Here is a 21,681-nt window from a genome sequence, read left to right on the forward strand (position 1 = left end):
ACAAATTTGACTCGGCACCATTTTTTTTATTTTTGTTTTAGTTTATTTGTAGTCCTATTGCTTAACTGCTTTCAGAGTTGAACATGTTACCTAGTATTACAGTCATAATATATTTGAACCATAAAATGAAATGTATTACAATGGAAAATATTTAAAAATTAATAATATTGGAATGATGCATACAATTAACCACCAACTTGCATGCTAGAAAATATTGCTACACCACAAGCACGTTAAAGCTAATTCAGTGCTATTTCAAATACTAATTCATCAGAGTATATATTGCTTGTGCCGACCTCCATGAAACAGTGGATAGCACACTGTGCTATGACACCAGGGGGCCTGGGTTCAAATCCCAGCCTGGTCATTCTTTGTGAATGTCTCTTCATTAATTTCATATCAAAATAGATCAAATCCGTCAATATATTGATTGCCCACTTACCTTTGTTAAAGGGAATTTTTTGTAAAATGGAAAACACAGTTTCGGAAAATGAATGAACAAAACATTTAGTTGGTTTTGGTTTTCTGTTGTGTAATACTCAAATTTGAATTATGATGTTTTGGTGGCCAATCTACTTCCATTTTGTGCTAAGTTTTCCCTTTTCTTGTATTTCAGGGTCATTGAGAAAGATGGTGCGAGTATTGTTGTGGATGAAACTTCATTGGATTACTTGAAAGGCTCCACGATTGACTACCATGAAGAACTGATAAAATGTGCATTCAGAATAATCAATAACCCGCAAGCAGAACATGGTTGCTCTTGTGGAGCATCATTTTCCATAAAATTAGATTAATAATACCATTCATTGAGAGCTGATATTGTTTCACTAGCTGGCTCAGTTTTTTCTGAGCAGAAAAGAAATAATAATGTGTGATATAGGTAAATAGCTTTATTTTTACAGTTATTAATGAATGTTATTTTATTTTAGCAATATTTGTATATTTGTGCATCATTTCTATAATGGTTCAAATAAAATTATTTGAAAATAATTTTCATCTTGTTTTGACTGAATTAGGTAAAGGAACATTAGGGGTTTTGGACTATAAGGTTGTGACCTACTCTTTACTGAACAAAACAAGGTATCATTTGCACCTCTAGCATTCATAGTTTCAAAGATGAAAAATATTATTCAAATGTTGACGAATTTCAAATTTAACTGCTTGAAAACACTCCTGGTGTTTGTGTTTAGACAAAGCTGGGAAATCGGCCCCAGCAACTAAAGGTTAACCCAAATTAAAGACATGACAGTATAAATTTGCGCACAATGTTTTTGTGGTACTTCAAACAAATCCTAGTCGGTGTTTGCATTCCATGATGGTTTATTCTCTGGCTTCACACCTCTTTAATACTCTGATCACATCTGATGATGATTTCATATGTCAAAGCAAAACTCTGGCACATACAGTGGAATGCCAATTTTATGTTCCTGAATTTTAATAGTAATCAATATTGGGTAACAGTTCGCTATATCGAACACACATTTAAATCGGATATTTTGTGTTTCGCAATTGTGTATTGCGGAACATAGTTCAAGGTGCCATTATGCTTTTTATACGAAAACAAACAATTTTTCACATACAGAGTGATTTTTTAAATTCCTTTCTTCGCTTCCGGAACGCACAATATGGCCGGCACATCTTGACTCACGTTGTAGGTATGCAGTGTTTCAACCTTCTCCACCTACTATCGTATTCGTCACCGGTGGAAATTATACATTATGCACGGGTAGCTGAAGGATAGCCCCACGAACCACTAACGGATAGCCTCACGAACCATTTCCATAAGGTTAGGTTTGGTTGGGTTAGGCAAGCATAGTTAAAAAAAAAAAAAAAAAAAAGGAGTTTGAAACCAGTGGATTACGTCATCGAACGTGTGGAGCATGCAGTTCACGTACGGGAAGCATGGCAATTGTGCGTCGGTGGGATATTTCTCTTGAAAAATATATGATTTGGCAGTCAAATAGATTCCACGATGAAAGAAAATACCTCCACGAACGTTAGAAAGCTTGGAGAAACTCATTTCCGTAAGTAGTTTCTTCTGTAAAAATGCCGATATAACGAACTGTTACCCAATATTGTGACCAACATTTAATTGTTACAATTTTCAAGCAAGGAATCTGTGAGAATCTGGAAGAGAATTAACATCGGTTGAAAGTGGCATTGGCTAACTCCTGATCTCACCCCAGAAAATAAAAGAAAAATGTGGGTCACATTTACAGTAATGGAGGCCTCCCAAATAGCCAAATGGTTAATGCTCTTGCCCTTGGTACAAATGGTTACAGGTTCGATCCTTGGCGAGTGTCACAATATTTTGGTGTCAACTCTGCATCTTGGGAGCAATTAGTGGGCTACTTGGAAAGCCAGGCAGCAACAGTGATGGGATTTGATTGATTGAGTTGGTGTTTTAAGTCCACTTTATGCACAGTAAGGCTAATCGGGACTGGATCTAGTTTAAAGTGGGATCCTAACCACTATGTGCCTCCACCGGGTATCAAACCTGGGTCCCCTTGATTACAAGGCGACAACGTTACCACTGCACCATCGGGGAGGCCCCAGTGATGGGATCTGATACACTGACTATAAATAACCCAAATGAAGTCACTTGGCACAGGCCTTGGCCCTGTTTTTCACCAACCTCTTACACAACTGAGATTTCACTACATAAAAGAGAAAGGAGAATGGTATTAAATAATGGCCACACCATTAAATATACATCTTTATATATTATATACAACTTGTTCGTTTGCACCTGTCAAACAGATCATACCATTAGATGGCTTGAATACAATGCGTACTACAAGGAGATAAATTATGCATAAATTACTCATGTCTTCAATTACTCGGGCATCTACTATTCATGAAATATCTATTTACAATCCATCACTCAAAAGGAAAATAAAAATACTACAAATAATATGAATATACCTGTCTATACCTGTGTGTGTCATGCAAATTATGCTGTAGTATGAATACATACAAATATATCTCATAAATATACAGGAAACATAACACCATCATTGCTATGGAATGTTCATACGGCTTGTTTGTGTTTCTTTGGAATTCAAGCATTTCATCTGTCCCTTGCCATTTACTTCCCTTTCCCTTTTCGGCTTGCCTAAATATAAAGAGAAAAATAACACATTATAGTCTCATAATGATTGTTCTCATTACAATTGACAAAAATTACACACGCATGCCACAAGGGATAGTCAAATGAAAAACCTTAATTTGTTTTGTTTTTTATCTAGTAGATCTTTACATGTAGAGTTGCATAAGCTTGCCTCATTTTAGTATACAGGGTGTATCATAAGTAATAGCACAAACTGACACAGAAGCAAAAAAAGTCTCGAGATAATTGCGAATGTGTGGTTACAAGCCGCCACTGACTTTATTGTTTCTAAACATCATCCTAGTTGGTAAAATGCAAATAATGTGCGGTTAGAAGGCGTCACTGATTGCACAGAGTGCTTTACTCCTTGCACGTTCCGAGGTTTGCTCTTTGTTTACAAACCGGAACATTTCCGAGAGGTGGCATCCATCAAACAGGATGGATACCATCAGTACACAGTCTAATCATACTGTGGGAGTCACATCAGTTGTGCTGTACTGCGTAGTGAAAATGGAACCTTACAATGGAACCAGATGCAAGGAATACACTTGAACACCTCCTTTAAAAGGTACACGTGTACAGTAATTGTAACATGTAACATACTAACATAGTACTGTATTCCTTGTTAAAGTAAGTAGAATGTTCAATAAGCAATGAGACCTCCAATTACTTTTCTTACTGTATTATTAGCATTTTACCAACTAGGACGATGTTTACAAATAATGAAGTCAGTGGCGGCTCGTAACCACACATTCACAATTATCTCTAAAACGGCTTGTTTGCATACCTATGTTTATTGAGACTTTTTTGCTTCTATTATCCTGTACTTTCAACTGTGTCAGTTTGCGCAATTACTTATGATACACCCTGTATATCCATTGCTGATGCATGCATATTTTCAAGCCTTGAAAGATACACCCTGTATATCCATTGCTGATGCACACATATTTTCAAGCCTTGAAAATATGCATGTATCAGCAATGGATATATACTTGAGTTATTGCCAGTATATCTCAGGAAGAAGAAGAAGTCACTTATGACCTATTGCAAAGGTCTTTTTGTAAATAACAGATACCTGATGTAACTTTGACCTGTATACAGTCTGTCATATAATTTTTATCGGACTTTTGAGGTTTACATTTGACTCTTCCTTGTACATAGATATTAACATTTATAAGTCTTGCAAAATGAGTCAAAATAGCAAGAGCGGAGAGAGAAACGTTATCATCTCATCTCCTTGCTTGTAACTTTCAGTATGCACACTCCAGCTCAGATAACATACATACCCTAATTCAGCTGCAAATTATGTTTGTTACAAAGCGACGTTGAGATTAATTAATGTCCAGTTTACAATTTACTAGGGATGGGCCGATATGAAATTTTGGCCGATACCGATACAGTACCGATATAAAATTTACCGATACCGATAACCGATATTAAATTAGAAATGGTCCTTGAAGACCCTGACATTTTCATTGATCTCTGTAATAAATGTGTGTTTCGAGCTGATTGCAATGCAAAAGAAGTTGAATATTTAGACATTTACTTTTTCAGAAAGTAGGACATTGAGATTATCCATAAAAATTACAACAAAATGGCAGGATTTTGCACTAAATTATAAGATATTTATCGATATATCGGCAGATACCGATAGGGTACCGATTAATCGGTCCCATCCCTACAATTTACCAAATTTACATCACATATTTGAATATCTTTGTACAATCACGGACACTTCTGCGTCGAAACGATACCATTGACTGTACACCATTTACAATCTTTCTTACAAGACTGTAAATGATGAATAAGGAAATTTTGCAAGCATAATGTTGTTTCCATTTTTAGAGAGATTTGAACATTTTCTGACAAACATATTGTGGAACTGTGAAAATAGCCAGTGCGGATAATTATTAGGTTACCCTTCACATAATATACACCCTGCAGCATGGTGCTGATCACATCCCCTCCACTTGAGATTGACCTCTTCTTAAATATTTATCTAGACAATTGTTTTTCGCATCTGGAAATACTGGGGGAGTAGGATTCAATTACAATAATGCTGCACCAATTGCAAGCATTTTTTTTAAGGCTTCTCCAGAACAATACAGCAGTTGTTTCAATAAGTGAACAACAATGCGTTGGTCTCCTAGGCTACATGACATTTGAAATATGTAGAGAATATGGAAATGACAGCTTCTGATTCAGGTTTGACGTAATTTTTCACAAGTGACTAATTTACAAGTTATTTTGTAATGTGTGCATGCAAATACTGCATTACACAGGATCTCAGGTTTGATACATACATAGTAGTTTAGATTCAACTTAAAACTGTTGGCAGTGGAGGTGTTAAAGAGCAATTGGTGTGGGAGGGCCACAGTATGAACATGAATATTAAAAAAAAATGGATAAACTGCATGGTTTTTGTACAGCTCAACTAGTGCATATTACATAGACCTGCAAGTTAATTCTAAAACAAAAGTTCAAAGAGAAGTTCAAATTTAGAATTATAAATACATAAACTTTTAATATGGGTTAAATTTGTGTGTTATGTTAAATATGTGTTAGTTAAATTAACACACCTTGACAATCTCCTGAGTGGTAACATGGGTAATAACATATAAATATTTTTGAGGGCTAACTAAAATTCTGAATTTTCAACCTCAAAATAAAAAAAATAAAACTATGCAAAGTAGCAAAAACATATCCCCTTTTTAAAAATGAAATTTGCCCATTGAACCCATGGCAGAAATAAGCTCTCCCTCTCTGTTTAAGGCAGGGAAATGATTGGATCAGTAAAATACCTTTGGTATGGAAAGTTAACCTATTCAAAATGTGTTTTCAGGGTTCACACTTTATTTTGCCAAATTCCTCTCTTGTCCATGCGATTTTAAGTAACTGTCCAAACCACTCTAAAATGATTGAATATACGGAGCAATTACAGAATACCGGGAGTATCTCCGATTGCTTTCAAATTCGGCATACTCACTAATTTTGGCGTTCTAGTCATGAATCTGCAGTTAAAAATTGGCGGTCACGTCTAGAAAATGTGAAATAAGTAGGGGGTCCGTGAACGAAGTAAACACTGGTGATTTATGAAGGAAACAACAATTTTTTGCAATGATTAGCATTCAAAAACTATGTTTATGAATACCCTGAATTATAACTATGCTAGCGTAACCTAACCTCACCTTACATGAATGGTTTGTGGGGCAAGTATGTTTTCCACATTTAATGAAGACGCCATATTGTCACATTGAGCAACGCTCCTTGGAACGGATAGCGAACTTCACTTGTTCACATCATCAAACATGACGACCATGTATCGACAATCATAGCAGTAATGTATGCACAGTATTTCGCATTTTCTAGACATGACCACCAATTTTTAACTGTAGATTCGTGATTTTGAGGTCCCATCATCCATTCCAGCATCACAAATACTTGGTGACCTCCATTCACCCTATTTCCCACCAGCATCACAAATGCCAGGCAGCCTTCTTTTCCCATTACCCATTTCAGCATCACCAATAGTAGATTATCTCCCTTCACCCTATTTCCCACAAGCATCACAAATGCCAGGCAGCCTCCTTCTCTTATTACCCATTTCAGCATCACCAATAGTAGATTATCTCCCTTCATCCTATTTCCCACCCACTAGGATTACAAATGCTAGGCAGCCTTCTTCAATTACTCATTTCAGCATCACCAATAGTAGATTACCTCCCTTCACCCTATTTCCCACCCACCAGGATTACAAATGCTAGGCAGCCTTCTTTTCTCATTACCCTTTTCAGCATCACCAATAGTAAATTACCTCCCTTCACCCTATTTCCCACCAGCATCACAAATGCCAGGCAACCTCCTTCTCTTATTACCCATTTCAGCATCACCAATAGTAGATTATCTCCCTTCACCCTACTTCTCACTAGCATCACAAATGCTAGGCAGCCTCCTTCTCTTATTACCCATTTCAGCATCACCAATAGTAGATTATCTCCCTTCATCCTATTTCCCACCCACTAGCATTACAAATGCTAGACAGCCTTCTTCAATTACTCATTTCAGCATCACCAATAGTAGATTACCTCCCTTCACCCTATTTCCCACCCACCAGGATTACAAATGCTAGGCAGCCTTCTTTTCTCATTACCCTTTTCAGCATCACCAATAGTAAATTACCTCCCTTCACCCTATTTCCCACCAGCATCACAAATGCCAGGCAACCTCCTTCTCTTATTACCCATTTCAGCATCACCAATAGTAGATTACCTCCCTTCACCCTATTTCCCACCCACCAGGATTACAAATGCTAGGCAGCCTTCTTTTCTCATTACCCTTTTCAGCATCACCAATAGTAAATTACCTCCCTTCACCCTATTTCCCACCAGCATCACAAATGCCAGGCAACCTCCTTCTCTTATTACCCATTTCAGCATCACCAATAGTAGATTATCTCCCTTCACCCTACTTCTCACTAGCATCACAAATGCTAGGCAGCCTTCTTCCATTACCCATTTCAGCATCACCAATAGCAGGTGACCTCCCTTCACCATACTTACTACCAACATTACCAATGCTAGGCAGCCTTTTCTCCCATTACCAATTTCACCATCACCAATAGTAATGGTGATACCTCCCTTCACACCATCTCCCACCCACCAGCATTATAAATGCTAGGCAGCCTTCTTCAATTACTCATTTCAGAATCACCAATGGTAGGTGACCTCCTTTCACCCTACTTCCTACCAACATTACAAATGGCAGGCAGCCTTCTCCAATTACCCATTTCAACATCAAATACTTGCTGACCTGCATTAATCCTATTTCCCTCCAGGATCACAAATGTTAAGCAACCTTCTCCCATTACCAATTTCAGCACCACAAAGGCAAGTGACCTCCTCACTTCAGCACTGACCAAGGAATGAAAAATTAACTTTCCATAACCTGTTCTCAGCTTCCTAATGAAAAAACTGCAGGTTACTCACAGACTTCGTCGAACCATAATTTTCGTTCAATCCATTAAAATAAAGTTTTAGTGTCTCAATATAATGACAAAATGCCTACAACATATGATGGGTTCAGATCACAAGTAGTGTAACTCCACTTTCATGAAAATTGAGTTATATGTATAACTTAGAACTGTGAAGTAACAACATTTCAGTGCTAGAAGTAAGGATCTCCTAAGTTTCAAATTCTTGCTAATAGAAGAACTCTGTGTTCCAACAGCTAAACATATTAGTTTGTTATTTAAATGTGCCTTCATCTCAAAACTGGCTTGAATGGAGTTACTCACTTGGGCTCTGAATCCGTGAAGGTGACCTCTACACTTACCTTATTTGTTAATTGATACTTTAAGTCATCTATTTCATCCTTCTGGGCAGTTAATTTGTCATTCATGTTGGCAAGATGCTCAGACATCATACTGAGCTGGGATTCATAGTTCTGCGTTGTTGTCTGCAGCTCCTCTTGAAGCCTCCCCAGAGTTTCCTGCGTTTTCTGGAAATCACCATCTAGCTGCGTCTTAGCTTCCTGAGACAACTCTAACCTTTTCTGAAGTGCTACACACTGCAAACAAGATATACACTCCATTCACTACGTATGAAAGTCTCAAAAAATTTTCATCTGTGACATTCTGTGATAATACCTTTTTCAATGTAAGTTTAGACATGACAATTAACATCAAATACTGATGTGTTCACACTGGAAATAATCATGCAAATTCTGTTATCGTGGTGGTAAGAAATTTTAGTTTTGCAAAAAGAAAATTCACCAACTTTACCAGGTACTTTTAAAGAACTTTCCAAACAACTCTATAATGACTTAACACACTAATAAATAATTGTTATGTCTTCAAATTAATGCTAATCAAACAAGTAAACTTAATTCAGTATTATAAAAAACACTTTTGCAAGAAATATTCTCCAAACAAAAACTTGTTGGGAGGACAAAGTAAAATGTTCTTTCAGTTTCTAATGCCATTAATAATAATAATAAAAAAATAAAAATATATATTCAAAGTTTTTGACATTTGTACAAAATTTCCTAATTTATCTATGGCTTTTGCACCCTTAAGTTGATCTCCCAAGCTTGTCCAAGAATTCTTGACTGTATTGTAAGACATGGTACAAAATTAATGAAACTTACATACTTGGCCTACGTCCAGGGTACTTTCATTGTACTTTGCAAGGATGCCCTATACCAAGTAAAGGATCACCCTGTATTGAATTGAAATCAATATTTTCCCATAGCAAAAATTTCAGTGTAGACCTAGCATTCTGAGGACAACAGGAGAGCTATTTGAAAGCAATAGCGACAGACTCATGACTAAGAAAATAATGGTAATGGGATTTGATGCACTGACCATGCATCACCTGCCGAAAAATAAATTGCTTGGAAGGACCTGGCCGTCAGGGCTGTTGTACACTTTGCAACATCTTATTTGACCGCCCTGAAAAATTTCAAAGTCCGGAATTCGTAAATTTGGCAGCATAGCGCTTCAGAGCCAACTAAGAGTAGCCAACTTTGCAACATTTCTTCTTCCTGAATGAAAACGCTCGTGATTTTTTTTTCATTCTTTCACATTCCATAAAGTAAAGATACCCTAAAGCAGTAATAAAATATATGAGTAGACAAAAAAAATGTTAAGTAGAAATACAAATGTTGAAAATATTTCAAGATTCTTCGTTCTGAATTTGAAAATAGGAAAATGTATGTGCATTGTGAAACACTGAACAGGTTCTCATCCACCTGGAAAGAATTGCGGTCACATTTGAATGCAAGATGGCAAATTTATGGTGATTTTATGCGAAATGTTTAATAAAGATACCTTGCACAACACCAAACGATTCTGCAAAGTGTGTCTTTTCCTTGGTTCTTGGCGAAAAATGGTTCGAAACTCCGGCGCAATGTTGCTTCAACGGAGATTAATGTGATTTAATGAGCTCTTTGTTAGCAATCTCCTGGAGTAGTTGGTTAGATGACAGCACTTTCGTTTTTTTACTGTTTTCGTCAAGATCGAAACATCGTAGGTTCAAATCCCACCCTTTCCTTATTATTTTTTCCTTTTTATTTACCGAGTACGAAGTGTTCTAATAACGTAATATAATATTATATGATATTACTGTCAATATTTATGCGATGCATGCTCAGTGGCGGCGATTGGGTTTCAAAACTGATGGGGCAAGGTGGGAGGGAGGGGGGAGGGCAAGGACAGTTTATTTCCCTTGGTAGATAATGTTTAGCATAGTGCTGGGTCATCTGCCCCTCCACACTCCATAATCGTCGCCACTGTGCATGCCTCAAGTAATGCTTCTACTAATGTTTTTAATCTTTCAGTGATTGGCAGGATTTTAGGAAATACTTTTCCTTTCATTCAGCTGTTATAAGTTAACACATATTAAGAACTTACATGTCAACTTTCTGCATCCGGAAATGCTGGACATAAATCGCATAAATATCAACGGAAATATCCAAGAAACGTAGATAAGCATTCTCGTCCAAAGCCGTTTACTTCCCGAAAATGATTTTGCAAAGAAGTAGGTTTGAACCCATGACCTTCCATTCCATAAGCAAACGATCCCCCTACACCACACGGTTCACGTTATTTTATGCACTCGGTTCGGATCCCACTTTAAACTGTAGGCCCTGTCCCGATTAGCCTTACTATGCATAAAGTTGACTTAAAACACCAAATCAACCAATTCATCTCCTTTCAGAGTTTACCCTCTATGATACTGTAGTCGGCCAGCATCCGAAAATACAGTTCTGCTTCGCGTATACCAGAGTGTAATTGCATTTAATATTGTGACTAATTTGACTTTAAAACTACAGATTAAAGCTTTAATATTGTCCAGAAAAAGAACCTCAAAGTAGATCTTCACACAAAGTATTTTAATCCATTGCCAAACATTTCAGTTAAGAATAATATTATGCTTTTCCCTTGATCGTATTTTCGATTCATGGTGAATTTGCTAAAAGGACCATGTCAAGAAATCTAAATATGTAAGTTTTACTAGTAAATGCATTTAAAATGCACGAAACAACAGGAGAGAAGAAAAATAAACCTCAAAAATAAGTAAAAATGCAACAAAAACTGTTAAAAATACTGACAAATAAACTAAAAGCCAAAAAAGGCCGGAAAATGAAAAAAAAAAAAAAAAAAGTAAAATAGAAAGTGTTTTCTGGCTCTAACTGAAGGGAAACGGACATGATATCAGGTTTAGCATTGTTTTTAATGGTCAGAAAAAAAGTTGATTTTTCATCAACTTCCGGACCCTAATTAGTAATTATGACCATTGAAAAAGTTGGAGGTAGCTTACTTAAAATTTTTCTTCCTGAGGGATCGTATAGTCCCATATCTCCACTTCATAATAAAGAAAAACACCAAGTTCATATTTCGAAAATGACTTGCAGTTTTCCACCACGAAAATATGTTTTTCATAGTTTGAAGTTCGTTAGTATTATCTTTCAAGGTTTCCATTGTTTTAATTTCACACATATTTTATATTTCATACGTTCCACTCTCTTTTCATACAGTCTTTGGAAAAGAGCTGAAGTTTCTTGTCAAGCGGGGTCTGGTTCAAATGACTCCTTTTCGCTCTCCTGTTCCTACTTTAAACAAACAACAAAATACTTCGTAACTAAACGATTGCTTGTTCAAAACACGGAATTTTTACACAATTTACAAAATATGACAAAACGCCAATAGACATGTTCATCATTTTTCCCTTTCAGCATTTCTCGATTTTATCTGAATTTGTTTCCTCATGAAAATTGCCACGAGGAAATTATTGATATGACATTATGTGTGAATTGGTTTCTTCAAACTGGTAGCAAATTTTAACATGAGCTACCTGGAGAAGAGGTAGCGTCTTGATTCTTACGAGGGAAGTCGTAGGTTCGATTCTCCACCTAGGCAGGATTTTTTTCAGGAGTATATCGTTGGGTGTAAAGTTTATCCACCGTGCTAAGAAGTTAACATTGGTCTCTGTATTTCACGAGAGGAAAGGAAATAGTAAGAGAAAGTTATTTCGATGATAGGAGGAAGTCACATGCCACGTGGAATGCGCAGAATCAAGTTACGTAGGGCTAAGTCTGTAATGATGGTTTCGAATATTGCAAAGTTAGTGCGGAAAGTTTGTTATATCTGATACTCGTACTTCCTGTTCAAAGAAGTCAACATTTTAGATACAAAGCAGTGATGAATTAACGATCATTATGAGGTTTTGAAATTTTTGTTTGTCACTCACTATATAAATACTTATTAGTAGTTTCTTATCGAATCGACCTTCGTCGCAATAACAATTTACTTACATTAATTAGCGATTTACTATTAGTTTTAGACGCATGGTAAGATGGTGGTGAGGGGATTGACAACAGTCATTACGAAGGAACGGACATAAAATTACCAATCTTAGCAATTTGAACTCATTAAACGCTCTCCTTCGTTACAGTACTGCACTACATCACTACTTAACATAACTGTATATCTTTTTTTTAGTATATGGAAATCAAATAATCAATATTTTAGGTGTCAGTGCAGAACAAACACATTTTTGCATCCTGAATACATATATGTGATTTGTGAATTAATCATGATGTGTGTGTTAACACAACATATGAACAATAACTAAAAAGAAAACTTTTAACTTTAAATCCTGGAAATCTCCAACTTCTAAGGGGAAATATGCGCAGAAGGGACGTCCCTCTAGTGTGCATCGGATTCATTTTTTAAATATTCTAATATCAACGGTATCTGTTCAGCAAACCAAAAAAAAAAAAGAAAGAGGAGAGGGTGGGATTTGAACCCGCGACCTTTCACGCTTGATGAAAAAGAAGGATATCAGTGCCTAACCAACTGCTCTACGTTAAATTACTGACGTTATGCCCTTAAAAACATGTTGACGTTTATGAAGACTCCCACCTTCCTGTGTTTCAAGCACATTTTCTCGACAAGTCGTGTAAAATATATGTTTTTGAGAACTGTTCGATATTATGCAAGGTATTGTCAATAAAATGTCGCATAAAATCCTCACAAATTTGCTTCTTTCTGCACAAACTTGATGGCAATTTCTTCCAGGTGGAGAAAAACTCTATTCAGTGTTTCAAACCCCCCAAATTTCAAACCGAGCATGCAGAATCGTAAATATCCTTCAAGGTTCTTTTTCCAATTTATTATTTCTGTTTGATTGGGTATTATAATAGCGGTTTATAGTTTCTAAGTTCATGGAAAGTGTTAAATTGAAAACCTATCACCGCAGCGTTTTTCGTCTCGTGGAAGGACCTACTCAAAGTTGGCTACTCTCAGCTGGAGCTGAAGTGCAATGTTGCTAAGTTTACGATTTCGGGACTTAGAATTCTTTTGGGGCGGTCAAATAAGATGTTGCGAAGTGTACCACGAAATTCTGTTCTACAGTAGTATTAGCAAATACTGATCCATCAGTACTGGTATGAAATCAGATCGAATTAAAATTATACAATAAAACACACGACCAGCTGATAATACTTACCTCCGCATGTAGAGTTACTGCTTTGCTTTCTCCATGCTGTCGAGAAGCTACCAACTGGTTTATCCGAGTAATGAAGTACTTCTTTACTTCTTGCTCCCTTGATTCCATTTCTGTTAACAATGTAAATGGAGCATCCAGTTTTCCTAGCTGGGAAAAGAAGAAAACATTTCATAGGTATAATTTTTAGTGTCATACTGAAATATAACTGGTTTACATTTATTATCCTCAAATACTTTGACGCAGTCTACCAATGTCTTTGTCATGTAACTGAGTCCACTGTCCACACACCCACAAATCAGTACAACAACGTCAAAGTACCTCAAGCATGTACCTCTTAAAGTTCTTGGTTGACTGCTTGCCCTTGCAGGTCAAATCCATCTTTCCCTGATGAGTGTGGCATATTCTGCACATGTACAAATCAGTACACACATTGAAGCTCACACCTTCTTTTCATCCTAGTGCATGCTAGACTAGTTCTCATTTACTCAAGTCCTCCTGCACAATTTGGACACACAGCAATTTACCGATATTCAAGGTATCGACTAGTATGCGCATTGTAACAGTAGGGTTTTCCCTACAATGTCACTGCTGAAAAACTTTGTCTCGGTTTGATTTTCCTAATGCTACTTTCCAGTTGTAACGGTATCATGCAATGCCTTGCTCATAACATAATTTAAGTAGTGTTGCCAGGTGCAACAAAATTTAGTGAAAAGTAAAATTTGGGGACAAAATTATGATTTATAATTTTCCATGTGATTGTATGGTCAGCACCTCTCTGTGTCTGCTAACAAAATTATGGACTGCTAGTGTTGTTAACAAGATATTTTTTTTACTCACCCACAAAATAGCTTTACATGGGCTCCATTGGTTGCAAACCACAGATTAGCATGATGTCACTCCCAAAACCATGAATTTTGATCATGCAATAATATCTTATAATCTATCCTTTCCCAAAATTGGCATTATGACCAAAAAAATCACTTCTAGTTGATCTATTAATTATACAACTTCTTGTATGTAACGAATAGGCACCTCTATACAATTTCTTGTATGGAACGAATGGGCAACTAAAAGTATTAAAAGATATTTAGATGAGACATCTTAACGCAGAAGCCCAGTTTCCTAGTTTTCAAGTGATCAAAGTTAGGGTTGTACAACTTAAGAAACACTCTATACAAACTCCTAAAGGCATGTAAACAAGATGAAGTAAGTGGACTAAACAAAAATATTTCACTTTCATGAAGTTAACTCTCAAACAATGTTTCATTTACAGCAAGAATGCTGTAATCTTCGGCAGAGTAGTTAGCATAGCATGCTATGATACCAGGGATACTAGTTCACATCCTGGGTAAGGTATGGATGGATATGTCTCATATTATTGCTCATCAGTCAGTCATTTGTGTTTAACTTCATGATTAACCCCTTCCCTGTGAAATTTTCTGACAAAATGGATTCCCATTCTGTGTATTTTTTTTCAGAGTTTGCGTCGTAATATTTTTAAGTAGCTACTGCTTCAGCACAATTCATCCGAGTATCATGGTTCATACGTCTTTCTCTTCAGAATAGAACAGGCTTTCAAATGGTACCACGCACATGTGTACAACATGTATGAGGAAAGTGAAATCGGGGATAATTCAGGAAATTTCCCTTCGAAAAATCCCTTTTTGGTAATTTTGGGGCCCCTCTGGATCAGCCCTGGATATAGGTACCCGATTATAATCTACCTTGAAAAATACTATGGTCTGTACGTAATGCATCCGTCAAGTCTTCAATAGGTATGAGGGATGAGGGAAAAAATATTTCGCAATCCTGTTTGACAATACTATTACAAACTCAAAAACAAAAAATAATCACCAATAGTTCAAATAATGCAAAAAAAAAAAATGTACATGAAGCAACTGACTAAACGTGGCACACAAACGAACTCACGTTTACACTTTGTCAGCATAACACAACAATAGTTTACTTTCCTCTGAACTACTACTTCTTCTTTGTCGGCACTGAAAATCGTGACTAAATAAATGGTGGTTGTCTCTTCAATAGCAAAACATATTTTTCACCAACAAAAAACACATTATTACTTCAGTAAGATATGTTCGCGGGCGTAATATTACGCCCAACACAGAATAAGCTATAGTGACCAAGGGCGTAATATTACGCCGAACACAGGTAAGGGGTAAATCTAGAGAAAGAAAAGCAACATACAAATAAACAAAAATAATAATAATAACAACAAGCACAGATACTAACCAAATTTGCAATTGTAGCAGAACTTAGATGCTCGGCAGGAGAGACACTTGACACAGTGGAATGGCCTGATTCAGTGAATTCCATGGATGCCGTTCTCAGATGCTTCACATCAGTGGAATCTTCGCTGAGTGGAGTAGTTGACCTGCTTGTTGCTTGCAGCTGCTCTTCTAACTCCTTGATACGCTGCGAGGAATATATTTTCCATAAGAATATTATGCATGATTTAAAACTATACTTTTTCTTTGTAGTGACAAATTTTTTTATAACTTGACATTGTGACACATTTTACATATTTCTTAAAGAGTCTTATGTAAAAAAAAAACGATTTAAAACTACATCTTCATAATTCTGTGGTAAATGTTTAATGATAAAACATTACTGGAGCTAATATTTATAGACCTTTCGCAGGTTTCATCCCACAAAAGAAATTGAAGATATTGAATGTGATTTTAGGTTTCAGTAATTTAAATGTAAAGTAAATTCAAATGTAACAATGCAAAAGTTTTTAAAATTTATTGTTATTGGCAATGTGAAAATGTAACTTACTATTTAATTGTTTATTCATTTGTTACTGATTATTTGTTATACCTGGCATTGTATTGAATTCTTTACAAAACTTGAAAATGACACATGTGAAATTATGTCAAAACATGGAGGATTAAGAGTTTAGCCATAAAAAAAAGTATAGTTTTACTTAGTATTATTATGAATGTGATTATATTGGCAAGTTGTGGACATTTAATATTATGCATCATCATCATCATTTATAATGTAAAATCGTCTATGTCATTGGTTCACTCTTCAAAGATCATATAACAGGACAAAAATATATTCACTTCACTTCGTATCAACTTCTTGTAGCACTGCAATTTTGAAATGGTGGTTGGCGATAATGACCACTATTTCAAATGTAAAGCATTGTTGTGTACAGTGTGTTAGTTGGAGTTTTTCACTTTCTGTCCATTTTTAGGGGATGAACTTGTGAATCTTGTTATTTGTGTATGTTTAGGAGAGTATCCTTTGTGGTCAGTGGCTGCGATTGGGTTCTAAAACTGGGGGGGGGGGGGGAAACACAGTATATTTCCCTTTGTAGATAAGGTTTAGCATAGTGCGAAGGCAAAAGTGGGGGGCAACCCCCCCCCCCTAATTGCCGCCGCTGTTTGTTGTTATGCTTTATTCAAATGTGTTGTTAACACCTTTTTTGTAGTATATGTGTTTTTGTAGAATGCATTGTGCTTTTATATACATTTTGCTCTATTGGGACCGTGAATATTGAATGTATAATGCGGGAAAATGTAAAACCGAGGAACGTAAAATCGGGGTTCCACTGTATATCCACTATTTTGTGAACTCGTGTGAAGGTAAGTGAAGGTTTCTCATGGCTCATTTACAAATGAACTTGTCAGATGTAGGTGGTTAGTGCTGCCAACCCCTGTGCAGATGTGCTTGCTGTTAAGTATTTGGTGCCACTTGATCTGTTGTCTAGAATCATTGGAAAATTGATTGTCAAGGATAATGAAGATATACTCTCTGTCTCAGAATCTGATTTTAGTAGTGATGATCCCACATTTAGAAGTTATGTTCATTGCTGACACAGATTTTAGTAGTGATGACCCCACAGTCAGAAGACAGATTTTAGTAGTGATGACCACACAGTCAGAAGTTATGTTCATTGCTGATACAGATGTTAGTAGTGATGGCTGCACTCAGAAATTAGGTTCATTGCTGACACAGATTTTAGTAGTAATGGCCCCACAGTCAGAAGTTAGGTTCATTTCTGACAGATTTTAGTAGTGACAGCCCCATATTCAGAAGTTATGTTAATTTCTGACACAGATTTTAGTAGTGATGGTCCCACAGTCAGAAGCTATTTTCATTACTGACACATTGTCAGAAGACAAGTTTCAGAGAGTAACCTAGGCCCTTCAATGTCAACATAGAGCAACACAGTTTGTGTCAGTGCATCAATTAATTTCTGACAAAAAAAAAAGTTCGTGAAGCTACAGTGTGTACCCCAGATGTGTCAAGGATCAAACACTATCTCAATAAGCATCTGAAAGACAAGATTTCACAAGTATGGTATGTCCAACTGAAACTGTAGGGGGAACTGTAAGATAAGAGTTCTCTTCCACATACATTTCAACAACTCTGGTGATGGGCTATAATAGGTTACAGAAAAATCATACAAAAATATATTCAAGTCAAGATTACACAGAGTGCTTAATTCACTCATGAAAAAAAATGTTCCAATATGCTGTCCTTGTTCAGTATAAAATTCCAAAGCATGGTTAGAGGAAGAGGAACAATTATAGTGGATGCATATACATACACATTAACATACATGCAACAAAAATTTTTAACTAAAAATGCTTAGAAATTTATTGGGTTTCATTTAAACTAGAGATGGGACCGATTAATCGGTAATTTATCGGTATCGGCCGATATAGGCATATTAGTGTATCGGTTTATCGGTAAAATTACCAATTATTTTACAGATCCGATATATCGATAAATATATTATAATTTAGTGCAAAATTCTGCCATTTTGTTGCAATTTTTATGGATAATCTCGGTGCCCTACTTTCTTAAAAAGTAAATGTCTAAATATGGAACTTCTTTTGCACTGCAGTCACCTTGAAGCACACATATATTAAGGAGATCAATGAACCTTTCAGTTTCTTCAAGGACCATTTCTAATTTTATATCAGATCGGTAGAATATCGGTTATCGGTATCGGCCAAAATTTCATATCGGCCCATCCCTAATTTAAACAGTGGAAGTGGTTCATTCAACAATATATTTTTAAAAAATCATGCCAAATGCTGTATGACAGTTTCCAGCTACATATTAATTTTCTTTTGGATCGTGTCATAGTTTATAACTGGCCCTTCTATTGCCACGGAACATGCACAATTTGTACTCCAATATATTTGTAATTTAGCATCACTCTTCTGTCATTTTTGGCTAATCATGAACATGAGGATGAGTGAATAATGACTATATGGAATTGATGGATGGACAAGAACACCCATGGCCAGAATGGGACTTGAACATGGAAACTTCAGTGGCGAGTTTGAAAGTCAAGCACTTAATGTACTCGGACACTGAAATGGTGGTATACAAGGAAAACTGTTAAACACTGTACTTTCCAATGAAGTTGACAACAACACAATACAATTCATGCGAATTTTAAAGGTTTAGCATGGACATACAAATGAAAAGCAGATACAACAAGCTACAATACGATTATCAGAAAGTTGGTAATAGGTAAAGATATTATCATATCATATCATATCATATCATATGACAAACTGAACAGCTGGAGTGAAGGAACACTTGTTTACAATGAACAGACGTATAAGATTACAACACCCACGATTAACAAGAGTTCACTCACCAGCAAGAAGGAGTCCACAGTATTCTAGAAATAACATAAGAAGCAACAATAGCAAACAAAATATTGTGAATACAGGTCAGTTTTCCAATAGTAACAAACTTGTGGACTTCAATTATCATTTCTTACACATGTATGAGGCGTTTCAAACAATCAGTTCTGGCCGATTCATCTAATATATTATTTTTTTAAAATTCTTGTATATTCATTTTGATTGCATTAAATAAATGTTTTTTTTCTTAAATTATGATTTGCTTTAACAAGCATACACATTTTCCACATAAATTAACAATTCAACCGAACTTGTTTTATAAATTCAAATACTCTTTTGTATTTTCTTATTTTGTGTTGTGTTGTGATAATGAATGATGATTACTTGAAATTGATGAACAGACATGCACAAAGGAAACACACTAAACTAAACTGTGTCAGCCACTTGATATGCTCAGCAACCAAGAAAACAATACTAACAATGAAATATGTGAAATAATTGTCACGCTTTTTTCAATTGCACAAGTCTTGAGTAATTAAATTGGAATACTATACTAAACAGATTATATTTTTTGAAAGAGAGATTCTAGTAGATTCATATGACAAAGGAACAGGTATTTCTACCGCTAGACTGGCTCAACTATTTAGTTACAGTCACCACAAAATCCAAAAAATGCATGCAATAATGCATTTGTAGTACATTTGGGCACCATTACCACAACACCCCAGAACTAAGAGCTGTATACTGCCCAATTACAAAGGGGTTAAAAGTAGTAAAATGGTCAAAATTACTTACTTAACTGACCAACATACCAAGAAAACTACGTGCAAATGAGGTTGACTTCTGCATATCTTATACACCTTATGCTACTAGGTACTGGAAAAAATGGTACTGCTATTTAAGCAGCTCTAACCAAAATGGTGCACACCAGATGCCTATCCAAGGTGGATGGTAGCAGTGCCCATCGCAATTAACAGAATAAGAACAAATTAGATTTGCAGATGACATAAGTATGTGTTAAAGTTATATCTACCTTTTCAAATTTGTTCCCCCAATAAACTACATGAAAATAATGCTTACTTGTTGTTCTTTGGAATGTCTTAACTGAAGCAGCTGGAACTCCAGTCTCCAGTGTTCTCTGTCTTGTTCAAGGTACGTGGCCCTCTTCTGAGTGGTTGACAACTGCTGGCTGAGGCTGTCTCTGCTTGCCGCCCCACTTTGCACTTCTTCGCGTTCACGCAAGGCTTCGTTGTAAGGAACTGTAGGCGACTCCTCCTGCGTAACAATACAAACTAGACAGTAGGGATGGACCAATGTCAAAATGCACTGCTCAACTATGATATAAAATTTACTCTCAAACAGATTTGAAAGATAGACCTTGCATGAAGTGGGAAGATGGAAATCGAAAAGACTAGGTTTGAACTGATACTGATACCAATGCTGATCTATCGGAATCAACAGATTCTAGTGGTATTGATAGTCACATATTAATGGTGAATAAAATATCAAGACTTTGGTATGAAAATTGGACCCATTTCGAGATCAAAAGCTGTATATAAAATTGGCATTTGGTTGTTAAATTGGTGAACATGATCCTAAAATATATTGAATTGAATTTGAATTATTGTTTTAAGTCCTCTTTATGCACAGTTTAAATTGGAATTCGAACCAGAAGTTGTCACCTCAGAAATTTGGACATTTCTTTTTTTAATATTTTTATTCTAAATTGCAAACAGAGTCCTCTCTGGCAGTGATCACCCTGTACGCTCCCTAGGTAGATTTTGTTTCATGTTTTAGTTGATGACTAACCGCCCCAGACACATAAGTCAGACGGAACAGCTACCCTTTTGGTTCCGCCGATTTCCTGCTAGAGTGATAACTCCCCGGCGTAAGCACATAGGGCACAACAGGACCCTTGCTCCCAAGCATAGGATATGGCGTCACCAACGCACATATGGCTTAAATCCCCCTTTTTCCTTTTTGTGGTTTTGCCCTCCGTTCCGCCACTATCCCCCCTCCTTTTTGACCCGTGGGCGAGCACTGCACAGAGTAAGGAACCTCCCACTTGCTGATAATCTGACTTTAAAACGTCATGCTCAACGCTTTTGACTTCAGTCTGTTACCCTCATCGACACCCTCACCAGAGACGATCGCTGAGATTCTTCGGTGGTAACAGACCCTTCTTACGAAGGTAAGAATAATCTTCTGTAACTATCTAATGAATACTTAGTGTGGTAACTAACTAACTCCTCCCGGGGATAAACTCCCCTATATTCCAAGTATGGCACACTTTCTGCCCATACACTACTACATTTACAAACACCAGCAATTACACTAAAATACACACCCAGAATTAGCTAGGATTATAATAAGTAGGTTCATTGGTATAATGATACACCTCCGTTGTTAGGAGAGCTATGTTTGGATC

At 36.4% G+C, this 21,681-nt stretch overlaps 2 protein-coding genes across 5 annotated transcripts in view; one reads left to right on the top strand and one right to left on the bottom strand.

The window, feature by feature from the left end:
* LOC146000303 (iron-sulfur cluster assembly 2 homolog, mitochondrial) overlaps nt 1-984 on the top strand; it is a 67,074-nt gene extending 66,090 nt beyond the window's left edge. For all 3 annotated transcript variants that reach the window (XM_083137804.1, XM_083137802.1, XM_083137805.1), the window contains exon 3: nt 617-984. In XM_083137804.1, the coding sequence (XP_082993930.1) occupies nt 617-794 (178 nt within the window). In that variant the 3' untranslated portion in view covers nt 795-984. The remainder of the gene's footprint in view (nt 1-616) is intronic.
* A 1,719-nt stretch (nt 985-2,703) lies between these two features.
* LOC146000304 (protein phosphatase 1 regulatory subunit 21) overlaps nt 2,704-21,681 on the bottom strand; it is a 58,623-nt gene continuing 39,645 nt past the window's right edge. The window contains exons 14-19 of one of the 2 annotated variants that reach the window (XM_083137806.1): nt 20,334-20,528; nt 19,265-19,288; nt 15,868-16,050; nt 13,618-13,764; nt 8,441-8,674; nt 2,704-3,115 (exon numbers count right to left, since the gene is read on the bottom strand). In XM_083137806.1, the coding sequence (XP_082993932.1) occupies nt 3,089-3,115; nt 8,441-8,674; nt 13,618-13,764; nt 15,868-16,050; nt 19,265-19,288; nt 20,334-20,528 (810 nt within the window). In that variant the 3' untranslated portion in view covers nt 2,704-3,088. The remainder of the gene's footprint in view (nt 3,116-8,440; nt 8,675-13,617; nt 13,765-15,867; nt 16,051-19,264; nt 19,289-20,333; nt 20,529-21,681) is intronic. The other variant, XM_083137807.1, reaches the window with a different exon arrangement.

This window comes from Lepisma saccharinum, chromosome 16 (genome assembly GCF_977018435.1).
Source record: "Lepisma saccharinum chromosome 16, izLepSacc3.1, whole genome shotgun sequence".
Lineage (NCBI taxonomy): Eukaryota > Metazoa > Arthropoda > Insecta > Zygentoma > Lepismatidae > Lepisma > Lepisma saccharinum.